The 24,069-nt window shown below is 43.9% G+C and overlaps 1 protein-coding gene across 6 annotated transcripts in view; it reads left to right on the top strand.

Annotated features, from left to right (window-relative positions):
- SLC36A4 (solute carrier family 36 member 4) overlaps positions 1-24,069 on the top strand; it is a 100,589-nt gene that overhangs the window by 25,824 nt on the left and 50,696 nt on the right. For 4 of the 6 annotated variants that reach the window (XR_008330104.1, XM_053385581.1, XM_053385582.1 and 1 more), the window contains exons 7-10: positions 4,792-5,016; positions 7,465-7,563; positions 14,253-14,419; positions 19,142-19,311. Coding sequence is in view for 5 of the 6 variants with exons in the window: in XM_053385581.1 (XP_053241556.1) it covers positions 4,792-5,016; positions 7,465-7,563; positions 14,253-14,419; positions 19,142-19,311 (661 nt within the window). In the remaining variant the exon portion in view is untranslated. The remainder of the gene's footprint in view (positions 1-4,791; positions 5,017-7,464; positions 7,564-14,252; positions 14,420-19,141; positions 19,312-24,069) is intronic. The other 2 variants (XM_053385584.1, XM_053385583.1) reach the window with 2 other exon arrangements.

The following is a 24,069-nucleotide window of genomic DNA, read 5'->3' as shown; positions in this document are numbered from 1 at the left end:
CCCATTGTTCTGCCCGGACGCTGAGGTCCAGCGCCGAGGGCCTTCTGGCAGTTCCCTCATTGCGAGAAGCAAAGCTACAGGGAACCAGGCAGAGAGCCTTCTCGGTATTGGCGCCCGCCCTGTGGAACGCCCTCCCATCAGATGTCAAAGAGATAAACAACTACCTGACATTTAGAAGGCATCTGAAGGCAGCCCTGTTCAGGGAAGTTTTTAATGTGTGACATTTTAATGTATTTTTAATCTTCGTTGGAAGCTGCCCAGAGTGGCTGGGGAAACCCAGCCAGATGGGCGGGGTACAAATAATAAATTATTATTATTATATTATTATAAATCTATTCTCTGACAGCATGCAGTCTGCTTCACTGCAGAAGTTGGAGATGGGTACTAAGACCCAGATGGTCCCAAGTCACTTCCTCTTAATTTCCTCCCAATAAGTTCTGCTCCAAAATCAATTCAGTTCCCCCCTCCCTCCTTCGTTGCTGCTAGATCAGTGTTAGATCAGTGTTTCGTTGTCTAGATCAGTGTTTCGCAACCTTGGGTCTCCAGTTTTCGGACTACAATTCCCATCATCCCTGACCACTGGTCTAGCTAGCTAGGGATGATGGGAGTTGTAGTCCGAAAGCAGCTGAAGACCCAACATTAGGAAACACTGGTCTAGAGGAAGTCACCTTATTTCCCCAAATTACAGTATTTTTCCGTGTATAAGACGCCCCCTATTTTGGGGGACTCAAAATTAAGAAAATGGGGGGAGATTGCCCCCATGTATAAGACTACCCCCCTTTTTAACATTATTTTTAGTAAAAAACACCCTAGTCTTGTATATGGAAAAGTACGGTAATTCCTACCCAGGAACCAAGATCGCCTCCATCCAACTTTTCCCAAATTCATTACTGATGTGGAAACACTTGGGGCACATAGGAAAAAATGGCAGGTTGCGCGTATCTGTAATTTCCCGTGAAGAGCCCAGCTGGGTCAGGTCAAAGGTCCATCTAGGCCAGCAGCCTGTTCTTCCTGTGGCCAGCCAGACACCCACGGGAAGCCCATTGGCAGGGCCTGAGTATGACAGCACTCCTCACACCTGCAGATCCCCGCACCTGGTGTTTGGAGGCATGCTGCCTCTTAACAGTGGAGAGGGAACCTAGCCATTGTGGCTGGAAGCCGTGGATTGACAGCCTTTTCCCCTGCAAATTTGTCTAATCCTCTTTCAAAGCCATCCAAGCTGGCAGCCATCACTGCCCCTTGCAGGAGTGAATTCCGGAGTTCGGCTGTGCGCCATTATTTGTGTCAAGCAAAGCATCGTACCTCCTCTCTCTCCCTCTCTCTCTCTCTCCCTCCCTCCCTCCCTCCCTCCCTCCCCCCTCTCTGTCTTTCTCTCTCCAAACTCACTTTGATATACCACTTGTGGTCTTGCTTTTGATGCTGCTGCCATTACTGACTTGAATAAGAACCACAGACAGTTCCACTTACGCAGTGGGTCTCTCTAGACCCACCCTTTCCCGCTGCAGCCCTCTGAAAAGTGGTTCCTCTGGAAGTCCAAGGGACTTTCTGCAAGGGTGTGCTAACAACAAAGATCAAGGGGCTACATTGGGGGATGAAGGAAATCGGAGACCCCCACTTTGCACGAGCAGAAGGCTCCTGCGTGGGCAAGGGCTCTTTCGCTACCAAGCCGATGTCTCCTTTCTGTTCTTCAGGCAGTGTGCTGCAGTATTCTGCTGTTCTTCTGAGCTACCCGAGAGTGAAGGCTGCACATCTATTAATACTAATAGGTAAAGGTAAAGGGACCCCTGACCATTAGGTCCAGTCGCGGACAACTCTGGGGTTGCAGCGCTCATCTCGCTTTACTGGCCGAGGGAGCCGGCATACAGCTTCCGGGTCATGTGGCCAGCATGACCAAGCTGCTTCTGGCGAACCAGAGCAGCGCACGGAAATGCCGTTTACCTTCCCGCCGGAACGGTACCTATTTATCTATTTGCACTGTGTTGCTTTTGAACTGCTAGGTTGGCAGGAGCAGGGACCGAGCAATGGGAGCTCACCCCGTGGCAGGGATTCGAACCGCTGACCTTCTGTTCAGCAAGTCTTAGGCTCTGTGGTTTAACTCACAGCGCCACCCGCGTCCCTTCATTAATACTAATAGCAGTCCATTATTCATCTGAATGTTGCTCCAAGCCTCCGTAAGGTACCCCAACGGCTTCAGAAAGCCATCTCCCTTCTCCTTTTTGCCATTGATTGCTCGGGAAGAAGGTTGCTACCTTTCATGAGTGTTGAGCTCCTTGAGAGCCTTTCCTGCAACTTGTAGACAACCCTACTTGAGAGCCATTCTTGGGGCTGCCTGCCTGTTGGGTTGCTTGCGCTACAGTGGTACCTCGGGTTAAGAACTTAATTCGTTCCGGAGGTCCGTTCTTAACCTAAAACTATTCTTAACCTGAAGCACCACTTTAGCTAATGGGGCCTCCTGCTGCCGCCGCATGATTTCTGTTCTCATCCTGAAGCAAAGTTCTTAACCCGAGGTACTATTTCTGGGTTAGCAGTGTCTGTAACCTGAAGCGCCTGTAACCTGAAGCGTCTGTAACCCGAGGTATTTGCATGCTGCTTTTGCTCTTACCGCCATTGGCTACCTTAGGCAGTACAACTGCACAGACGGCATATAAGCTTTTAAGTACAGTGGTACCTTGGGTTACATACACTTCAGGTTACATACGTTTCAGGTTACAGACTCCGCTAACCCAGAAATAGTACCTCGGGTTAAGAACTTTGCTTCAGGATGAGAACAGAAATCGTGCGGCAGCAGTGGGAGGCCCCATTAGCTAAAGTGGTGCTTTAGGTTAAGAACAGTTTCGGGTTAAGAACGGACCTCCGGAACGAATTAAGTACGTAACCAGAGGTACCACTGTATAACGTTTGGAGTAAGTCATTTGAAAAAAAAGGAAACGCTCTGTTTTACGGTGTTGGGGCCAGCAACACCATTGCAGGGTTGGAAATCTTGCATGGAGGAAATCACAAAGTTGGAAGCTTGTTTTGCCAAGTTACTTCTGACTATGTTTCTTTTTCTTCTTCTTTTTGTGTGTGTGGGGAGAGCGGGATAATGTTTACCATGGCCTGGCCCAAGATTACTAACTCTGTGATGTGACGCACTGGAGGAAATTGCCATTGCTTCAAAGTGATGGTGACCGAGTGGTTGGAGATGCTGATGATATTGAGTCTGACATTGCGAAGGAGACTAGGTTAGGCAGAAGATGAGTCACACGTCTACCAATCATCTTATCGCAATCAGCAGTAAACCGCTGCTCGGCCCCAGACGAAATGTGGGAGAAGGAGGAGGAGGCCGGTTGCTCTTTCATGGTTGTTTTGTTAACTTCCTGCATGCGTGTGTCTCTGTTCAGGTTGTCTGCTTTTCAGTCCTGGCTGTGCTGCAACTGGCAAATCGGATATTTTGCCCGTCTTGTAACATGGCATCCTTGAAGTTAGTGAAGTGCTACCATTTTGCTTAACAGCAGCAGCAACAACGACATTCTTATTATTTGTACCCTGCCCATCTGACTGGGTTGCCCCAGCCACTCTGGGCAGCTTCCAAGAAATATAAAAAGCATAATAAAACAGAAAGCATTAAAAGCTATTCATTCCAACCCTGTGCAATGCAGGAATCTTTCACCCAATGTGGGGCTTGAACCTTTTAAAGCTGACTGTTAGCTGACATTGGTTGATCATAAAAAGCTTTTTAATGAATGAAAGGCATCACCTATTCTTCGGGCAGCATGTTATTTTTACATGGTTGATATTTCAAAAACATTCTGGTTTCTGCACCCTGATAATCATCATTTCAGTGAATCGTTATTAACACACACATGCCTGGTGTCTGCTACCGGAAAGTTTTTATGTCTTAGAAGAGCATTCTCCCATCCCAGTGCTCTCCTGATATTTTGGATGGCAGCTCTCATCAGCCGAACCAGCCAATGCTTGCTGTTTTGTTCCAAACATCTGTAGCAGACCAAAATGGGGAAGGCTATCTCAGAGGCACTCATCCACAGGAGCTAGTTCCTCTCCTAAGGTCCCGTTTGGTCTGGGATGCATGTGTCAAAACACCGTATGCTTTCCTCCTTCGAAACTTGTTTTTATTGTCCAGAATCAAATGTGTGCAGGTTTCACGGGCAAAAACTTGCTTTGGTTGACCAAGATTTCTTGGGTTGTATGGCAACTGTGTGGAAAACGCAAAGGCTGCAGCTTGTCAGTGATTGATCGGGTATTTAAGAGGTGAGACGATATTTCAGGTATCCTTGCCCCAAACTGCAGGCCTTTTTACACCAAAACCAGCATCTTTAGCTTACCCTGATAGCTAATTGGCATAAAGGAGGTCTAAGGCGGGGTTGGCAAAGTTTTTGTGGCTTGGGCTGGTTCACGGTCCTGCAGACGCTGCGGTGGGCCGGAGTTTGTGCGCACACACGAATGTGCAAACGCTATTTAAGTCTCTCCTTCCGGCATGGAGGAGGCGGGTGCAGCTTCCCATTGGCTGCAGGAACTTCCTGCAGCCAATGGGAAGCCGGGCAGCATCATGGAAGGCGGTCCCTGCTGTGCTCTGCACCAGTTTAGTGCGGTGCATGGGAGCCAACTGAGCAGGTGGCGGGGGTCCATGGGCCAGTTAAACGACCCCCATGGGCCGCAGGTTGCCGACCCCTGGTCTAAGAGCTGAAGATAAAGGTGCCCTATCCTGGGAAGACAAGGCATTTCCCTCATTTTGAAACTGTACTAATTGACTAATTTCAGTCATTTAAAAATAACCTGTATTGTTTCTTGCAGGTTCACGAAGGGATTCTTGGAAATAAATCTGGTGTGAACACCACAGGAGTCAGTGGCCCCTCAGACAAAATGACTACTGATCTGCGAATATATATGCTGTGTTTCCTCCCTTTCACTGTCCTCTTGGTCTTCATCCGCGATCTTCGGAGTCTGTCTGTGCTCTCACTCCTCGCAAACATAGCCATGGCCATCAGTCTTGTAATCATTTATCAATATGTTATCCAGGTGAGTAAGGACCTGCTTCTGCACTCATTTTTCTTTCCTTCCTCCCAGCGTCACACTTGGGGGCTGCGCTTTGGCTCGCGGGTGGTAATCCATTTTAGCACTGCTTTAGCTGGAAGCGTACACAGAGCTAGGTGTGAAGAGCCCTGCAAGATGCAAGCAAAGGCTGATCCAGTCCACCATTCCTTTCCCCACGTCTGGCAACCAGATGGCAGGTAAAAAGGTAAAAGTTAAAGGACCCCTGGACGGTTAAGTTCAGTCAAAGGCAACTATGGGGTTGCAACACTCATCTTGTTTCAGGCCGAGGGAGCCGGCATTTGTCCACAGACAGCTTTCTGGGTCATGTGGCCAGCATGACTAAACCGCTTCTGGCACAATGGGACACCAGGACAAGTGCCAGAGTGCATGGAAACACCGTTTACCTTCCCTCCGCAGTGGTACCTATTTATCTACTCGCGCTGGTGTGCTGTCAAACTGCTAGGTTGGCAGGAGCAGGGACCAAGCAACGGGAGCTCACCCCGTCGCGGGGATTCGAACCGCCGACCTTCTGATCGGCAAGCCCAAGAGGCTCAGTGGTTTAGACCACAGCAAGCGGGGCATAAAGGGAATAGTCTTGTCTTGCTGCTGTTCCCAAAGAACTGGCATTCAGAACCATGTTGCCTCTTATCTTGGAAGCACTCAGTAGCCATTGTGACTAGCAGCTTCTGATCAATAGCCTTATCTCCTGCAACCAAAAAGGTCTCGGCTTAATTCCCAGCCCACCTTCATTGCATACGTGTAATGAAACTTTCAGCCCCATGTTGTGTGTAGGTTTGGGGGTGGATGGAGATTAGTGAAAACAACAACAGAAGCTGACAGTTCTGAGTGATGCATCCGGTGGATAGCCAGAACCAACACCGCTGAATGACAACGACCTTTTAGTCGACTTGTTCAGATTCACTCATCTGTTTAAAGGTCATCGTGATTCACCACCGCATCTCCATTACTTAGGAAATACAGGGCAATTACCTTTTCCTTTGTGCATTTTTAAGGGTCCGGCGCAGGGGCAGCGCTGACCTGTCCATTAGTGAGCCTTAAGGGGCCCAAGATTTCAACCACAGGATTATGTGCTTCTTGCCTTGCACGGGAATCCCTCTGCCCTACTCCCCAATTATAGTTGGGCGTTTTTAACAGGTAAAATACAAACCTGGCGTGTTCCAAACCCACGCATTTGGCATGGATGCTACCAGTCTACCTAGAGTAGGGCTGGGTGATGTATTGATAAAGGTAAAGGGATCCCTGACCGTTAGCTCCAGTTGTGGCCGACTCTGGGGTTGTGGCGCTCATCTCGCTTTATTGGCCAAGGGAGCCGGCATACAACTTCCGGGTCATGTGGCCAGCATGACTAAGCCTCTTCTGGTGAACCAGAGCAGCGCACAGAAACACCGTTTATCTTCCCACCGGAGCGGTACCTATTTATCTACTTGCACTTTGACGTGCTTTCAAACTGCTAGGTTGGCAGGAGCAGGATCGAGCAATGGGAGCTCACCCCGTCATGGGGATTGAAACTGCCGACCTTCTGATCGGCAAGTCCTAGGCTCTGTGGTTTAACCCACAGCACCACCCGCGTCCCATCGCGATGTTTAGCTGGTGATATATCATGATGTTGAAAACCAGGACTCACCCAGCCCTAGGTAGAGTATAATTCCGGTATACTAAATAATAATATTTTTTTATTTATACCCCATCCTTCCCGGCTTAAAAACTGGGCTCAGGGCGGCTAACAACAAATATAAAACATTGATTAAAATGCAACTTAAAAACAGCATAAAATAAAACATAAAATGCAGCATCAGAATTAATAAAATTCAAAAATGACTCCACATAAGAAAAACCTTGGTGCTGGATAAGACCAGTGACCCATGCATCTCGTTCTCGCCAATGAGATACCTATGGGAAACTTGCGAGCAGAATCTGAGCATAATAGCACTCACCCCAGTCGCGGTTCCTTGCAGCTGGTACTCAGAGGCTTCCTTCCTTCAGCAGTGGAGATTTTTTGGGCTGTGCTAGTGCACTCAAATGGCCCAGCTCTTCCACAAATACTCAATAGTTTCCCACCTACTAACGCACCTAGAAGATGTCCAGATTTGCCTTTTACCTACTTGTATCTAGTTTCCTGGAGAAATTGGGCCTAACTTCGGTTATTCATGCCTTAGGCTGCAATCCTAGCTGCGCTTCCTGGGGAGTAAGCCCAATTGAATCCAGCGGGATTTTACTTCTGAGAAGACATGCTTAGGGCTGCAACTGTAGTCGTTTCCAGGTTAGAAGGCTGTAATGCTCTGTATATGGGGCTGTCCTTGAAGTCTGTCCAGAAACTTCAATGGTCCAGAATGCTCAGGACGGGCTTGTATTGGGTTGGCGTAACGGACTACAGAAAGTCAATATTGTTTTCATTATGATGTCTCTTGCCAGGGTTTATCCATTCCTCGAAAACTGCCTCTAGTGGCAGACTGGAAGAGGTACCCGCTTTTCTTTGGCACGGCTGTCTTCGCTTTTGAAGGAATAGGAGTGGTAAGTGCCGTTTTAGAATTTAAGATTATTACCTAAAGGCAACGGCAGTTGAAACGCATCTCTTCACCATCTCGGGAAAAATAGAATTGGCCTCTGTTTTACTCCAGTGGCCAGAACTAGACCTTCAGGGTAAACGAGACCCCCAAATTTGTGTGTGCCTTTGATAGGGAAGATTCTTCCCACAATTTTCAGTGCATTTCCCCATTGCAAAAAAATCTGATTCTTTTCAGTGGTTGTGTTGTGCCAGGTCAGCAGGGTGCTTTAATCTGTATTGATTGTGCAAACCTAAATTTCCAGTATGCGCTTGAATCACTCCTGCAAAACATTGACAGCCTGGACCTAGAATGGTTGCTAGTGCTTTTCCATGAAGGCACAAGAGGCTTTTATTCGAAGAGAAAGGCTTCAGCTGAGTTGTAGAGCATACACTCTTGTCTGCAAAAAGTTTCCTGGTTCAATCCCTGGGATATCTGGATAGGGCTGGAGGAAAACCTTGCCTGAAACCCTGGAGAACTGATGGCAGCTGAAATAATAATAATAATAATAATAATAATAATAATAATAATAATAATAATATAATTTTATTTATACCCCGCCCTCCCCAGCCAAGACCGGGCTAACACCAAATATAAAAACAATTGATTGAAATACAGCTTAAACAACAAGATTAAAGATTGAAATACAGATTTAAAACAAGATTAAAATACAACATTAAAATGCAGCCTCATTTCAGTGGAAACTCAATCAAAAACTTTTTTTGGGAGAAAAACGTCAAGTCTTCACCAAGGCTAATTATCCAGACTGGTCCTACATGGGCCAGAAAAAAGCCAGGGAAGTCCCCAAATAGAAGTTCCAATACAGAAGGAGAAATGAAAAAAGAAAGGGGGGGGGGAAATCAAATTGATTCCAAGCCAAAGGCCAGGCGGAACAACTCTCAATCAAATCAGATAGATGATTATGAACAAGATGCAGCAATGGCCTGAGCTGGTATACAACAACTTGCCATGCTAAGGGTGCAAGATGGACGTCAACCTTCCTTGCCTAGCCTCCTCCTTTTCTTACCTTTGTGAACTTACCAACTTTGTCAAAAGTTATTAACTCGTCTTTTGCCCTTCGAGCCCAGATCACGTGCTGTGTGCATGCCGCGAAGACTTAGAAGTGCTGAGTGTGGCACCGAGTTCAGAATCCAGGTTCCTAAGAACCTAAAAAACGACGTGGTTTTTTTTTAGTGTTTAGGGCTGAGAATAGCGTGCTTCAAAAATGCGTGGGCAGAGAGTGGAAGAAGCTGGTGGGAAGCAGATTGTGCCAGCCTCCCCTTCTCTCGGTGGAAGCAGATGCTGTACCGTAGTTTCCACAGGAGGCTGCAGAGCTCTCCTGGAATGAGGGAAAGCGCTTTGCTGTTTCTCCCCCAGGACTCCCTGATAGCAGGCCGGGGCTTGGTGCTACTGTAAGGTCTCCAGAGCAGCTGAGCTCAGGTGGGCTCAGACTCTGGCGTGCCGCTCTGCTGGGAGCGAGGCAGGAAGGTGAAACTTGAGTCAAAACATTGGAAGGACTTTGGGCCAAAGACTAGAGATGAACGCGAAGTTTTGGGACGAGAGGTAAAGAAAGGAGGAAAGAAAACAATCCAGGCTCTTCCACAGGAGATACCTGTCTTCCTGTAATAGACTTGAAAGCTAGAAACTGACCAGTAAACCAGGCAAATAGAATAATAGCCTCATTGTAAGAGATTCGTTGATCATTTGATAATCCACGTGCAGGTTAGATTTTGGACGACAAGACCGAAAAGTCTCCTATATGTTTCCAAAGCAGTTATGTTAGACATTATCTGTCTGAAATTACCTCTATCCAGTGCTTCCCCCCCAAAAAAATATATATATTTAGGGGTACTCATTAAACCCTCGCTTTCGTCTGAGACTCACGAAACACCAAGACAGGAAATGAGGCCGCCATCGGGAGTAACAACGGAACTGATGATTCACCATGCTAGAGAATAAATTAAAAATTTTAAAGTTTCTTCTTCCATTAGATTCACCAAATGTTTAGGGGTCTGCGTCCCCCCAGAAAAAAAGTACTGCCTCTATTTTCTAACCTCGTACCAGACAGAGTATTGTTAAAATTCTAGTGTCTGTCTTCCAGTGTCTGATGAAGTTTGGGCTGCCTGTTCTTTCAATATTGTATTCAGTTAGGTTTATGGGATTTTTTTTGGGTTCTTTTTACTAATAACTGCTTTTAATGAGGTAAATAAAGTGGAAGTGGTGGCTTCATCCCATTCAGTTTCTTCCATTTTACTGAGCCTCTGTGTTATGTCTCAAAATTTGCTGATGCTGCTTCAATTGCTGAGTTTATTCGGGCTCTTCCTCATTTAAAAGCTTTCTCCCAGATTACCGCTCCTGTTTCTCTGGTTTCTTTCATGAGTTTGGTTATTGCTACTGTTATGTATTCCAGATTACGGAAATATATGGAGTTATCTCAAAATGTGTTGCTGTCACAGTTAATATTTATTGACAGCAAAGGTGGGGAACTTATGACCTTCCAGATACGTTGGGACTTCAGTTCCCATCATCCTTGGCTGCACTAGCAGGGGCTGATGGGAGTTGTAGTCCAGCAATTTTTGGAGTGACACAGCTTCCCCTTCCCTGCTTCACAGGATAGAATGCATATACCACTTCACTTAGGTATTTAGATGCATAAACTTAGCATCTGAAACTAAGAGGGTAGGCAAAGTAAATCACGAGACCTTGGCTCAGGGAGTAAAGTCAGTCTCGGAAAGGTGGAACAAAATTAAACATGTCCCAAGAGGACAAAATTTATGCCTTTTAAAATGACCGTCCTCTCTGTAACTCAGTTTTTTGTTTGTATCGTTGTTTTTACTTGTTGATCTTTCTGAACTGGAAAGTAGGCAGAAAATGATAGACAATTTTATATGGCAAGGCAAATAGCCCAGAGTGGAAGGTAAAGAGCGTATCAAAATAAATAAAGCAAAATAGCAGAAAGTGCTGCATAGAGAATAAGAGAAATTGCTTAGACATGGCATAACTTACTTGGGGAGCAGAATTTGGATGATGATGATGATGATGATAGATAGATAGATAGATAGATAGATAGATAGATAGATAGATAAATAAATAAATAAATAAATAATTTATATCCCACCCTCCCCAGCTGAAGCCGGGCTCAGAGCGGCTAACAATAATAAAAGTAACACGGCATTCTAAAATCATTTCATTTTAAAATCAATTCAAAATCAAATTAATGGCAACCATTGGTCTAGAGTTCTGTGAGGATTACCAAAGGAGGGGGTCAGGCTGTGCCTTGGCCAAAGGCCTGGTGGAACAGCTCTGTCTTGCAGGCCCTGCGGACAGATGTCAAGTCCCGCAGGGCCCTAGTCTCCTGTGACAGAGCGTTCCACCAGATCGGGGCCGCAGCCGAAAAAGCCCTGGCTCAGGTTGAGGCCAGCCTAGCCTCCCTGTGGCCCAGGACCTCCAAGATGTTTTTGTTTAGCCAGGGTGCAACCCTCTGCCCCCTTCAAATGCAAAATACAGAGAGGGCTGCTTATGCAGAACACCTTGAGACCATTCAGAAGCTTGCGAGATCTGTTTTGGAGCCCAGTGATAGAGCAGGACTTTAAATTGATGCTCTTTGCTTGGTCCCCATCTGCACTACACATGTAAAGCAGTATTTTACCACTTTAACTCTCATGGCTTCCCCGAAATAATCCTGTGGACTGTAGTTTGCTGAGACTCCTATTACCCTCGAGGAGCCTGGAAAGGGTGGTTGGTTGTGAAACCATTGAGGGAACTGCTTGCTTGGACCTCTTCCACCTCTGTAGGTCTTGGAAGCTGACTCACCTGCTCTCTCCCCTCTCTTGTTTCTGCCAGGCCACATTGCTTAGCAAAACTTCACTGTTGGAATAAGAGCTTAAATGCTGGATCTGTGCCTTTCAACTGACTGCTTCTGTTTACAGGACTTGGCACAGCCTTAGGATGTGGCTGCAGACTTAAATTGGCTTTCTTAAATCTCCATATTTTGAATTGTATATAGGGGGGCTCTGGGGGGGGGCTGCTGTCACCGCAGAGTGACGGGCAGAGGTTACCTGCTGACCTTAACCTTGTAAATGTCATGACAATGACTTGAGGGAGTATTGACGGTAGGAGCTGACAGCAGTGTTGCAGTCTTGTCAGCCTTCTTTAATTTTTTGCATGCAAATTATAAGAGGGGAAGGGTGGGATGGGAAACTAGGGAAATAAAAGATTTTAGTGCAATATATTCCAGCCATACTTGGAAATAATTCTTATATTTGCACCCTTTTATTTGGGGCTGTTCCTGACACCTGACAGTATCTTGCTTAATATTTTTGACAGCTAATAATAATAATAATAATAATAATAATAATAATAATAATAATAATAGATTATTTATACCCCTCACATCTGGCTGGGTTTCCCCAGCCACTCTGGGCAGCTCCTAACAGAATATTAAAAACATGATAAAACATGAAACATTAAAAACTTCCCTAAACAGGTCTGCCTTCAGATGTCTTCTAAAAGTCAGATAGTTGCCTGATCAACAGTCAAGTGGTACTGCTGCCCTTGAAGAATACTACCTCAATCTGGAGGTCGCGAAAGTGGTATATTTTAAACGCCCTCTGTAAGTAGAAAAGTAGCAAGCGAGGATTGATCTTCAATTTTTGCTGTTTTCTAACTCCATATCTTTGAGCTGGATTGAGTAAGTTCAGGTGGCCTTATGAAGACCACCCCTCCCCAAAGCATGTAATAGCTAACTTTCACCGTAAATGATTCCCAGCAAAGAGCTATTCCTAGATATTCATATGGGTTAGGTTTCCAGAAAGCGCTAGCCTGCCTGCGAAATTTGCACGGTGTTCGTTCTGCACAGGTGAAGTCTGGCAGATTATCTTTGTAAAGCACTATGTAGGAATACCTTGTTCCTATTTTCTGAACTTGTGCTGAGATACGCTTTTAACATTCCTAAAGGCAGCTCCTTCCTGCTGAAAGGAACTCGGCTGATCTTTGCATTCTGTTTAAAAGTGAATGTTTGCAATTCCTTGCCCCTGCTCCCTGTGCGGTGTTCTAGATAATGATGAGCTAAGCAAAAGGAAAATGTTTAATTTCTTTTAGATGTGAACCTTCTTTGAATCGGATGCCTCCCAAAGTTTCATTTTTTTTAAAAAATGGGGATATCTCTGCTTTTCAGAGAGAACATGTTATTTTGTAGAAAGCAAACAAGCGCTGGATTTGTTGAGTGGCTGCTAGATTACTTTTTTCTTCTTCCTTCCCTGTCTTTTAAAGAACAGGATTATCATCTTCAAAATGCCACTGACTTGGATCTTGACAGATGATGCAAACAGTCTTATTAATGCTTAGAGTTAAAAGCAAGCGGCCAGTTGTCAGAGTTCCCTCCCCTTTTTGGACAGCTTTATATTTTATCCCTGCAAACGACTCTCTTTTCTCTACAATCGTCTTTTATTGGTGCCCTAAGATCAGGGTAGGAGGCTTTCCACTGACAACTAATCTCATGTTACCTGATATCCACCAATATGTTCTTGGTCTTTTGAGTCTGGTGGTATATTATCTGATGAGCCATGAGAGAGAGAGAGAGAGATATGGTGGTGAAATTTCCCAAGTGGCCTAGTTCACACATAACGCTAAACCATAGTTCACTGAACTAGTTTATATTATGTATCCCATCTGCCTGGCAGCTTAACTATGGTTTCTTCACTTTCAACAGACTGAAACGATGGTTTGTTGGTTAATAATAATAATAATAATAATAATAATAATAATAATAATAATTATTTATTATTTGTACCCCGCCCATCTGGCTGGGTTTCCCCAGCCACTCTGGGCAGCTTCCACAGAGACCAAAAATACACTAAAATATCACACATTAAAAACTTCCCTGAACAGGTATAAATAACTGTAAATATGAAAAGAGACAAAGTACTGTATTTTTCGTCCTATAGGACGCTGCGTCCCATAAGGCGCATCTAGTTTTTTGGGGGGGAAATAAAAGGGGGGAAAATTATTTCCCCCCCCAGCCCAAGCTTCCCCAGACCCCAGAACAGGCAACTCTCCGCAAGCCACGGGAGCCTGGTTCTCAAAATGTGTAGCAAGAAACATTAAACAAAAAAGCTCTTCTTTGATCATTCATTCTCGCCTACCTTTCCTCTCTCCCCCTTTCTCTTTCTTTTTTTATTTATTTTTATTGATTTTAACATATAAATTATAAAATGTACCACAAAACTTATCACTTATACAATCTTTTTAGACTTCCATCAGCACCTCTGATCCACCGTTTTAACCACTTCTTATGCATTTCTTAACTTTATATTGCCTTTACATCTCTTAACAAATCATCCTTCCCCTTCTCCATTTTTGCAATATTTCCAATAATACTCCTCACAAAACTTCTTGCAAACCTACAAACGTCGTCTGATCTTCACAAATACTTTTCAAGTAGTCTGTAAATTTACTCCGGTCTTCCATGAATTTCTGGTCCCGCCGGTTTCGAATCCTTCCTGTTAGTTTATCTAGTTCTGCATAGCCCATTAACTTCATTCTCCATTCTTCAATCATCGGTAATTCTTCTTGCTTCCATTTTTGGGCCAGTAATATTCTTGCTGCTGTTATTGCATATAAAAAGAGCTTACATTCCTCCCCCTTTCTCTTTCTTAGGTCCTTCCCCTCCAGAATAGGATGAAAGAAGTCGACCGCTTCCCCTTGGCCCTCAACATTGGCATGGCGATTGTGATGACCTTGTACGTCTCGTTGGCCACACTGGGGTATATGTGCTTTGGGGACGAAATCAAAGGCAGCATCACTCTGAACCTGCCGCATGCATGGTAAGCGGAGGCATAACTTTGCAGAACTCCAGTGTCCTTCGGGGATCTTAATTCGCCTCCTGCTCCTGAATGCTAATCTGAATGCTACCCATCACTGTGTAAAAAGTGCATTGGGAAGATGATGAGTAGGAAGGTGAGCGGTGGCAGGGGAATATAAGGACAAGGTCAAGTTTTCAACCACGGGACTTGATCAGTGTAGACAACTGTGTTATGGCATAACTAGGACCTGTAATTACCGGAGGGAAGAGCGTATTAAAGGGTCTGCCTGCTGAATCATAGTTTTTATGTGATTCAGGAAGTGGATGTGGCTCTATAAAAGAGATTAGTTTTGTAGGGCAGGGGAACAGACTGCGGTCTTACCAGAAACAACTTGTTTCTCCTCCCTGCTAGAATCCTAGCGTCTACCCATCAGAGCCTGGGTACGCGGGTGGCGCTGTGGGTTAAACCACAGAGCCTAGGACTCGCTGATCAGAAGGTCGGCGGTTCGAATCCCCGTGACGGGGTGAGCTCCCGTTGCTCAGTCCCTGCTCCTGCCAACCTAGCAGTTTGAAAGTGCAAGTAGATAAATAGCGGGAAGGTAAACAGCATTTTCGTGTGCTGCTCTGGTTTGCCAGAAGTGGCTTAGTCATGCTGGCCACATGACCCGGAAGCTGTACGCTGGCTCCCTCGGCCAATAAAGCGAGATGGGCGCTGCAACCCCAGAGTGGGCCATGACTGGACCTAATGTTCAGGGGTCCCTTTACCCATCAGAGCCAGCTACCCTTAGAATGACAAAACAGAAGGTGTTCAGTGCTGCAACTGAGCTGAGCTCACAGTTCTTTCATGCAGAAGTCCTCTCCTGGTTAGCTTTCTCTATTTCAGCGTCCTAATCCAGGTGGGGAAAGTCAGAGCTGCTGGGAGTTGGAAACCCTTGTCCATATGGCTCAGGGATCTGCCATTTGATCCCAATCCACCTTCTACCCAGTCCTGCTGTAGAATGAAAGGAAAGGAAGGAAGGTGCAGAGGCAAGTATTGTTCTCTCTTTGCCAGCAATGGGCAGAGACTCGCTTTTCCTTTGCTGCCATCCCAGGCCATAGTCCGAAGGCAAATGAGGCAGCCCAACGTCCTGAAGCTAAGCAGGTCAAGGCCTGGTTGGCGTCTGGATGGGTGACCACCTAGGAACCCCACGTACTTACTTATTTTTACTCATTCTGCAAAATTTGTACGGTTGTAACAAAAACTTGAAGCGGTTTTCCAAAAACAATAAGATTGCTAGTGAAAAACAACTACAGTATTTAAAAGATCCAGAAGATCAGTGCTGGTGATCACATTTGTACCAAAATCACAGCAAAAAATAAATTTGATCTTCAGGGGTTTTGCAGAAATGTGTTTGTACTACTGCTTAACTATGCAGTTTTCTGGGTTTGGGAGTGAAGTTTAATTGACTAATGTTCTGAATATTCAGTCTATTGCGCTTCTAGTATAAAGAAGAGAAGCTGGAAACTAATGTTACAGTGATGCTCAAGCCTTGTTTGTCCTAATGCTACACCTAGTTTTTCACCACTCAATAAAGTTTTTGTCATTTAAAAATAAATAAATAAATAAATAAATAAATAAATAATCCAGAAGAATAATTAAAATCATTGAAAAGATGCAAACCTGATTTAAAACTCGTGCCAGCGTTCTATGTGTCTGGATAGGATTGCCTGAACAAGAATGTTTTCTGCATGCACCTTGAGTTCCATGATGGAAGAAAGGCAGGATATGAAAGTACTAGGTCCTGTCAGGTTGCTTAATCCACAGGGCTACTTGAATTGGTAATTTCTGGCTGTGGCTTTGAGTCTAGCATAGCTGCATAAGTTGTGTCAGGGTTGAGGGCAACCTGTATGGTCCACCTGCCTCCACAAATAATGGAAATTCAGATAGTAAACACACGTTTATTTCATTTTCTGAACCAAGGTTGGAGGCATGTTTCACTCCAGGAAGCTAAGCTTGGAAACACTCAAGCAGGCTACAGTTGGTCCTAATGCAGAATACAGAGAGGGTCCCTACGTATGAAAAACGGATTAGCAGTGAGACCTACAAATATGAAAATCTACTTGTAATGTACTTTAGAGAACACACACATGAATGGAGGACTATAATACTCCCAAACAACTGGCTATAGCTCTGTTTTGACTGCTAAGTCTTTTTCAAATATGTCCCAATCAGTCTCAAGTCCTCAGGAAAGGTATTCTGAAGAAACTTTTTTGTGGGGGGTGGGGGGGGTATGTCCAAATAATTCTTCTTTGTGCATCAGTGGCTGATAAGATGCCTTTTCACAAAGCAGTTTTCTTTTTGTTGGAAGGCTGTTCTCTGCAAACCTAACTCTGTTGTTGTGTCCCATATTCTCCAGTATTTGATGCTGATATAACAGCTGTAAACTTAGCCAGGAGTTAATGGGCCTAGCATTAGATTAATTTCAGCGGGACTACTCTGAGTTAGCTGAATGCCACCCAGCGTGTTTGCCATTGCTCCAGGTGAGAGTTGGGGAGGAAATGATTGGGTCTCGTGCTATTTATGTTTCGGTTTTGTACGTGGTTATTCGTTGCTAAGTGTTCTGCTGAAGTGAGAATTGAGTGGCTGGTTGCAAGGAGAATATGGTCGTTGAATGAGTGGGTATGACAGTAAGATTATTGAGTTCCTGATTTGTGTTATCTGCATGTCAGGATCCTTTTTTTTTTGTATCATTCACATTCATTAATTTCATTGGGTCTACTTTGAGTTATAACTCAGTTGAATACCACCTCTATTGTATTCTATCGATGCATTCTTGTTTTTAGTTTACATACGTACATCTTTCAGAGATTCATTGCTTACTTATGTTAGTTAAGGTACAGAATTTTAAGATTACTGTTACTATTAGCTGTTTCAAATGTGAAATACACACACACACACACACACACACACACACACACTGGCAAGTAGAAACGAATCCGGCTGGAATGAAGAGATTAACAGTCACAAACAAAATCTCCTTTGTATTATTTTTTTTTAAAGCTTGCTTGGAAGCAGCTAATAAATCAGCAGTCAATTTTAATTTAATACTTCTTAAAATAGTTTCCGAATATGGAGACATTTTTCTCCTGAGTGCTTTTTAGTGCCGGAAATATGCTTACTCTGTTAGAATGGAGAGTTTTGCTCGAAGTCAGCTTGTACCATCATCAGCTTTGAAGTCTTTGTGAAGTTATTTCTTTTTCAAGTTAAGAATCCTAATGAGCTTTCTTCTCCTTCTCCATCCTCTTCTCTGTCCCCTTACAATATCTACTGCAAACAACCTTGGATCTACCTTTGCCCTATGGCAGGGGTGGCCCCAGATGTTTTGCCACCTGAGGTGAAATGGCCTGCTGCCGCATGACGCTCTCCTTGAGGAAAAGCCCTCGCAAAGTCTCACCTTCTGGCAGTGAGGCTTTGCAAGGGCTCAGCGAGAGGCGACGTGTTCTCCAGAGGTTTGCCATGAGGGGTGGCAAAGCTGGCCAATGAAATACTGTGCTGCTCTTCCACTACCACCTTCCTTACCTGGGTTGCTTCTGTGGCAGATGGGTGCTGCCCCTTGAATTTCTGCTGCCTGAGGCGGCTGCTTCATTGCACCTCATAGATGGGCTGGTTTTGCCTAGGGCTATCTATACGTGTGCCATGCTTGTCTAGTCCATCTGATTTTTGTTTGCCCTGTTGCAACAATCTGCCTAGATTTGTGCTGTACCCAGGGCCAGATTTAGGTTTGATGAGGCCCTAAGCTACTAAAGGTAATGGGGCCTTTTATATGTCCAGCTGTCCTTTGTCAACAACAAATTGTCGCTGTTTTTGTGTTGAATATATGCTATATGGTAATTTATGGACCTAATAGGTATCTAAAGCCATTTGCACATGTTGCCATGCAACCAGTCCATGCAGAATGTAGGCACCCTGTATATAGAAATAAGCAAACCAGTGATATTTTAGGGAGCAGGCTAGAAGGCGGGGCCCATGACTTATATCATAGGAGCCTGTTGTTGTTGTTTAGTCGTGTCTGACTCTTCGTAACCCCATGGACCAGAGCATGCTCTCTTAATTCGTTCTGGAGGTCCATTCTTAACCTGAAACCGTTATTAACCTGAAGCACCCACTCCCTGCTAATGGGGCCTCCCGCTGCCACCACGCCGCCACCCTGTGATTTCTGTTTTCATCCTGAAGCAAAGTTCTTAACCCGAGGTACTATTTCTGGGTTAGCGGAGGCTGTAACCTGAAGTGTCTGTAACTGAAGCGTCTGTAACCTGCGGTACCACTGTACATGCCTGGGTACGCTTGCTAGACCAAAAAAGTTCTTAGCAGCCGGTGAAAACAATACCTTGAAGGCAGGAACCTTCCTAATACCAATGGGCAGGGAGTTCCAAAGTGTAAAAATAAAAATAATTTATATGCCGCCCATCTGACTGGGTTGCCCCACCCACTCTCAGCGTCTTCCAACACATTAAAACACTAAAAGATTGATTTCTTGTGAGTGCAAATGAGTATTATGTGGCATTTGTAAAAGTGCCAGTTGCACAGTTCTTAGCGGTCAAATGGGCAGATTTGTAGTGAGGTGATCCTTCAAGTAAATGCTTGGGCAGGTGCTTAGACTATTCTTTGTGAAATTACGCCTTTTCTTTGAAGCAGACTTGTTCATTGTATCCTTCTGACCAGTGTGAGTTTTGTCCAAACGTGTGGCTTTCTCTCCTCCAACAGGTTGTACCATATGGTCAAGATTCTCTACTCTTTTGGGATTTTCATTACCTATTCGATTCAGTTCTACGTTCCGGCTGAGATCCTCATTCCGGCCGTTGCTTCCCGAGTGCAGCAGAAGCTGAAGCTGTTCTGCGAGATGGCGGTCAGGGTGCTCTTGGTCTGCTCAACCTGTAAGTACAAGGCCGTGTGCAAGGCAGACCTCCCCAACTTTGTGCCTTCCAGATGTGTTGGACCTCAGTTCCCATCAGCCTTGGTTGATGCTGGTCAGAATTGCAGTCCAGAACATCTGGAGGGTCTTAGGTTGCAGAAGGCAGCTGTGAAGCTAACTTTTTGGGTTTTCCTTGACAAGCAGTATCTTGGGCATTGAGGAAAGGGTTCACTGGGGCCTGGTGAATTTAGGATTTACCGTATTTTTCGCTCTATAAGATGCACCAGACCACAAGACGCACCTAGTTTTTGGAGGAGGAAAACAAGAAAAAATATTCTGAATCTCAGAAGCCAGAACAGCAAGAGGGATCGCTATGCAGTGAAAGCAGCAATCCCTCTTGTTTTTCTGGCTTCTGGGATAGCTGCGCAGCCTGCATTCGCTCCATAAGACGCACACACATTTCCCCTTACTTTTTAGGAGGGGAAAAAGTGAGTCTTATAGAGCAAAAAATACGGTAAATTGCATTTACTGATATTTGACTCAACTTTAAGCCCCCATAAAGTAGCCAAATGCCCACATATATCCTATGAACACAGACACATCAAGGAATGTATCTGGATTCATGTGATTTGCTGTTATCTTTTGGCCGTTGAGATGTTTCCATGCAATGTTTGCAGCGTGCCGTTATAATGTCGTCCTGCTCTGACCTTAAAGCTAATTCGGTTTTAAACCAACCTTGCAGCTTTGTGGATGTGTGTACTATATTCATGTGACCTGCATTCAGTTTTCATTTTTTATATACGTATAATGAAACACCAGTACCCCATAGTTTGCAATAATTATATGTAGATAGATGCACAATAAAAACCACACTAATTTTTTTTAAAACAGATCACTAGCTCATGTGGGCCTCTTCAAGGAGAGCCTTGTGTTGAGTTCATTTCACTGGTCCAGCCTGGAAGATTCCAGTGTGTGGATTTGCTGTGGCTAAGTTTTCCCCATCCACGAAGGCCCATCAAGATTGATAAAACGAAGATGCTCAGCTCAAAAGAGAGCGAGAGAGAGAGATATGATAATTTGTAGGAATTCTACAACGGCTCCTCTGCTGTTCCTCTTGTTGCTCATCTGATGGTGCCGTGTTAAATAAGATAAAGGCTCGATCGTGACTTCTGTTCTTGCAGCTGGGCAATTGGCACAGTCGTGAAGCCCTTTGAAGAAGAGGTGCCGGTCAAGTATCTTTCCTCTTTGCATTCAAACTGTTCTGGTTTCTGCGCAGCTTAACTCGATTATGCTGTGTGCATTTGTGTCAAGATGATTTTCTAGGGAGACGTGATTGGATTTGGCATGGGAGGAGGGAAGCTTTTACCTGCTGCGTAGGCCGTCAGATATACCCAGATGCGTCAACAGCCTCTCCAAACCATCAGTGATGCAACCAAAGTTCAGGCGTGACGTACGAGCCTCGCCTCGTGCTGTCCTTTTTCCCCCCTTCCAAAAGGAACGGAGGAAGATCAAGGGCAGTTAATGCATAATCCATACATTCTGCCCAAGGCCTTCACACTGGTGTAAATGGGAAGGGAGCCAAATTTTATTTATTACTCATTTAATTTATCAGCTGCCCATTGCTGGCAGTTCTCCAGGTCGTGGGTGAGGGTGAACAGCAACGTTATAAACCGTAAGTGCATAAAATGCAGCTGAAACGCAGGAAACCCTGCAGCTATAAGATCAAACAAACTGGGTTTGTTAGAGCAAGAGAAAATTAAAAAAACACCAAGGGACAGCACAGAAGCTAAACCCATTGCAAAACTAAAATAATGTTGGACCCATTGCACGGTAAAAAGCTCTGTATCTGGTGCCAGAAATACACCAATCAGAGCCAGGTGGTGCCAGTAATACACCAGTCAGAGCCAGGTGGTCTTCTCTGGAGAAGACATTCCATAACTGAGGGGCCACCACCGAAAAGGCCCGAACTCTTTTTTAAAAAAAATAAAATATTTATTAAAGTTTTTAAAGGTACAAAAAGAAAAATCAAGAAAAACATTTTAAACAAAAAAAAGATGAAATACAAAAAAGAAAAAAGAAAGATCAAAAAGAAAAAACAAAGAATTAAAATCCCTTAAACAAAAAGAAAAATCAAGAAAAAATACAGCAAATCTTCCCATTTGTTTTCTTTCATTAGCTTATTTCCCTGACCTCCTCACACCTCCCTTTTTTGTATTCTAAGTCAGTTATCCATTTCAGCAAATCCTTTCCCTCTTTTCAAATTTTTGTCCTGTAAATTTATCTTGATATTGATATAAATTTACTTTCCCTCCTTTCACCAATTAACAGTCTGTTTTTTCTAAATCTTTGTAACATTTCTGCTAAAATCACATGAATTCATTCCAACATCATTCTAACATTCATTAATCTTACAATGCTTCTGTAAATAATCTTTGAATTTCTTCCAATCTTCCTCCACCAACTTTTCTCCCTGGTCTCGGATTCTGCCAGTCATTTCCGCCAATTCCATATAGTCCATCACCTTCATCTGCCATTCTTCCAGGGTGGGTAAATCTTGTGTCTTCCAATGCTTTGCAATAAGTATTCTTGCTGCTGTTGTAGCATACATAAAGAAAGTTCTGTCCTTCTTTAGCACCAATTGGCCGACCATGCCCAGGAGAAAGGCCTCTGGTTTCTTCAGAAAGGTATATTTAAATACCTTTTTCATTTCGTTATAAATCATCTCCCAGTAAGCCTTGATCCTTGGGCATGTCCACCAAAGGTGAAAGAATGTACCTTCAGTCTCTTTACATTTCCAACATTTATTATCGGGCAAATGATAGATTTTCGCAAGCTTGACTGGTGTCATGTACCACCTGTATATCATTTTCATTATATTCTCTCTTAAGGCATTACATGCCGTGAACTTCATACCTGTGGTCCATAACTGTTCCCAGTCAGCCATCATAATGTTGTGTACAACATCTTGTGCCCATTTAATCATAACAGATTTCAACGTTTCTTCCTGAGTGTTCCATTTCAACAGCAAGTTATACATTCTTGACAAATTATTAGTTTTGGAATCTAGCAGTTCTGTTTCCAATTTTGATTTTTCCACCTGGAAGCCAATTTTTTTATCCAAATTATATACCTCCATTATTCAATAATAGTGAAGCCAATCTCGCACTCTATTTTTTAATTTTTCAAAACTCTGCAATTTTAATCTGTCTCCCTCTTGTTCCAAAATTTCCCAATATTTCAGCCATTTGGTCTCCATATTGAGCTTTTTCTGAGCCTTCACTTCCATTGGTGACAGCCACCTTGGGGTTTTATTTTCAAGCAAATCCTTGTATCTTATCCAAACATTAAACAGTGCTTTTCTGACAATATGGTTTTTAAACGCTTTATGTGCTTTGACCTTATCATACCACAAATATGCATGCCACCCAAAAACGTTGTTAAAACCTTCTAAATCCAACACATCAGTGTTCTCAAGAAGCATCCATTCTTTCAGCCAGCAAAAAGCGGCTGATTCATAATAAAGTTTTAAGTCTGGCAGGGCAAATCCACCTCTTTCCTTAGCGTCAGTTAATATCTTAAATTTTATTTGAGGTTTCTTGCCCTGCCAGACAAATCTAGAGATATCTCTCTGCCACTTCTTGAAACACTCCATTTTATCTAATATTTGCAATGTTTGAAACAAAAACAACATCCTTGGCAATACATTCATCTTTATCGCAGCACTTCGGCCTAGCAATGATAACTTCAGGTTTGACCATATTTCTAAATCCTTTTTCACTTCCATCCAACATTTTTCATAATTATCCTTAAACAGATTCACATTCTTGGCAGTCATGTTAACCCCTAGGTATTTCACTTTCTTAACCAGTGTTAACCCTGTCTCCTTCTGAAACCTTTCTCTCTCCATCACTGTTAGATTTTTCTCTAAGACTTTAGTTTTCATCTTATTCAACTTAAATCCCGCTACTTGTCCGAATTCTTGAATCAATTCCAGTACTCTTTTGGTACTAGATTCTGGCTCCTGTAGTGTCAATACCAAATTGTCAGCAAATGCTTTTAGTTTGTACTGTTTAGCTCCAACTTGTATACCTTTAACTGTTTGGTCCCTTCTAATCATGTTTAGAAGAACCTCCAGGACCGATATAAAAAGCAATGGAGAGATTGGGCAACCTTGTCGTGTTCCTTTCTCTATCTTAAATTCTTCCGTCACCACATTATTCACAATTAATTTAGCCTTTTGTTCTGAATAAATTGCACCTATACCATTTTCAAAACCTTGACCAACCCCCATCCCCTGTAAATTTTTCTTCATAAAACTCCAAGAAATGTTGTCAAAAGCTTTCTCCGCGTCCACAAATATCAAAACTGCCCGAACTCTTAGCCAGCCACCATTCCTCATTTGGTACTTGGAATAGGGACTCGGGCAGTGATCTTACAGCATAGGAAAGGGCAGAGGTGACACTGAGCAGTCTAAACTGAATTGTGAACTGTGGAACTTATGGCCAAAGTAACTGAGCAGTATCCAGCTAAGTTGTTCCATCAGCAAAAGGATTACTGCTTGTGCAGTAGAACTCTCCTCCCTCGCTCCCTGTTTGTGCCCCACCCTCCTCAGATCTGTCCCAGAGCATTGGGGTATCCCTTGGAATAGATTATGTGGAATGTGGAGGTTTTTTTTTTTTTTGCTGTGCTGGCAGTAATCCTTGCGCTGATGGAATGAGTGAGTTGGATGCTGCTAAAGACATGTGTAGCACATTTCATTAGAGGGTGCATCAAGCTATTT

This window comes from Podarcis raffonei, chromosome 4 (genome assembly GCF_027172205.1).
Source record: "Podarcis raffonei isolate rPodRaf1 chromosome 4, rPodRaf1.pri, whole genome shotgun sequence".
In the NCBI taxonomy this organism is placed as follows: domain Eukaryota; kingdom Metazoa; phylum Chordata; class Lepidosauria; order Squamata; family Lacertidae; genus Podarcis; species Podarcis raffonei.
The sequence above is the reverse complement of the archived record's forward strand: the minus strand, read 5'-3'. Positions and strand labels throughout refer to the sequence as shown.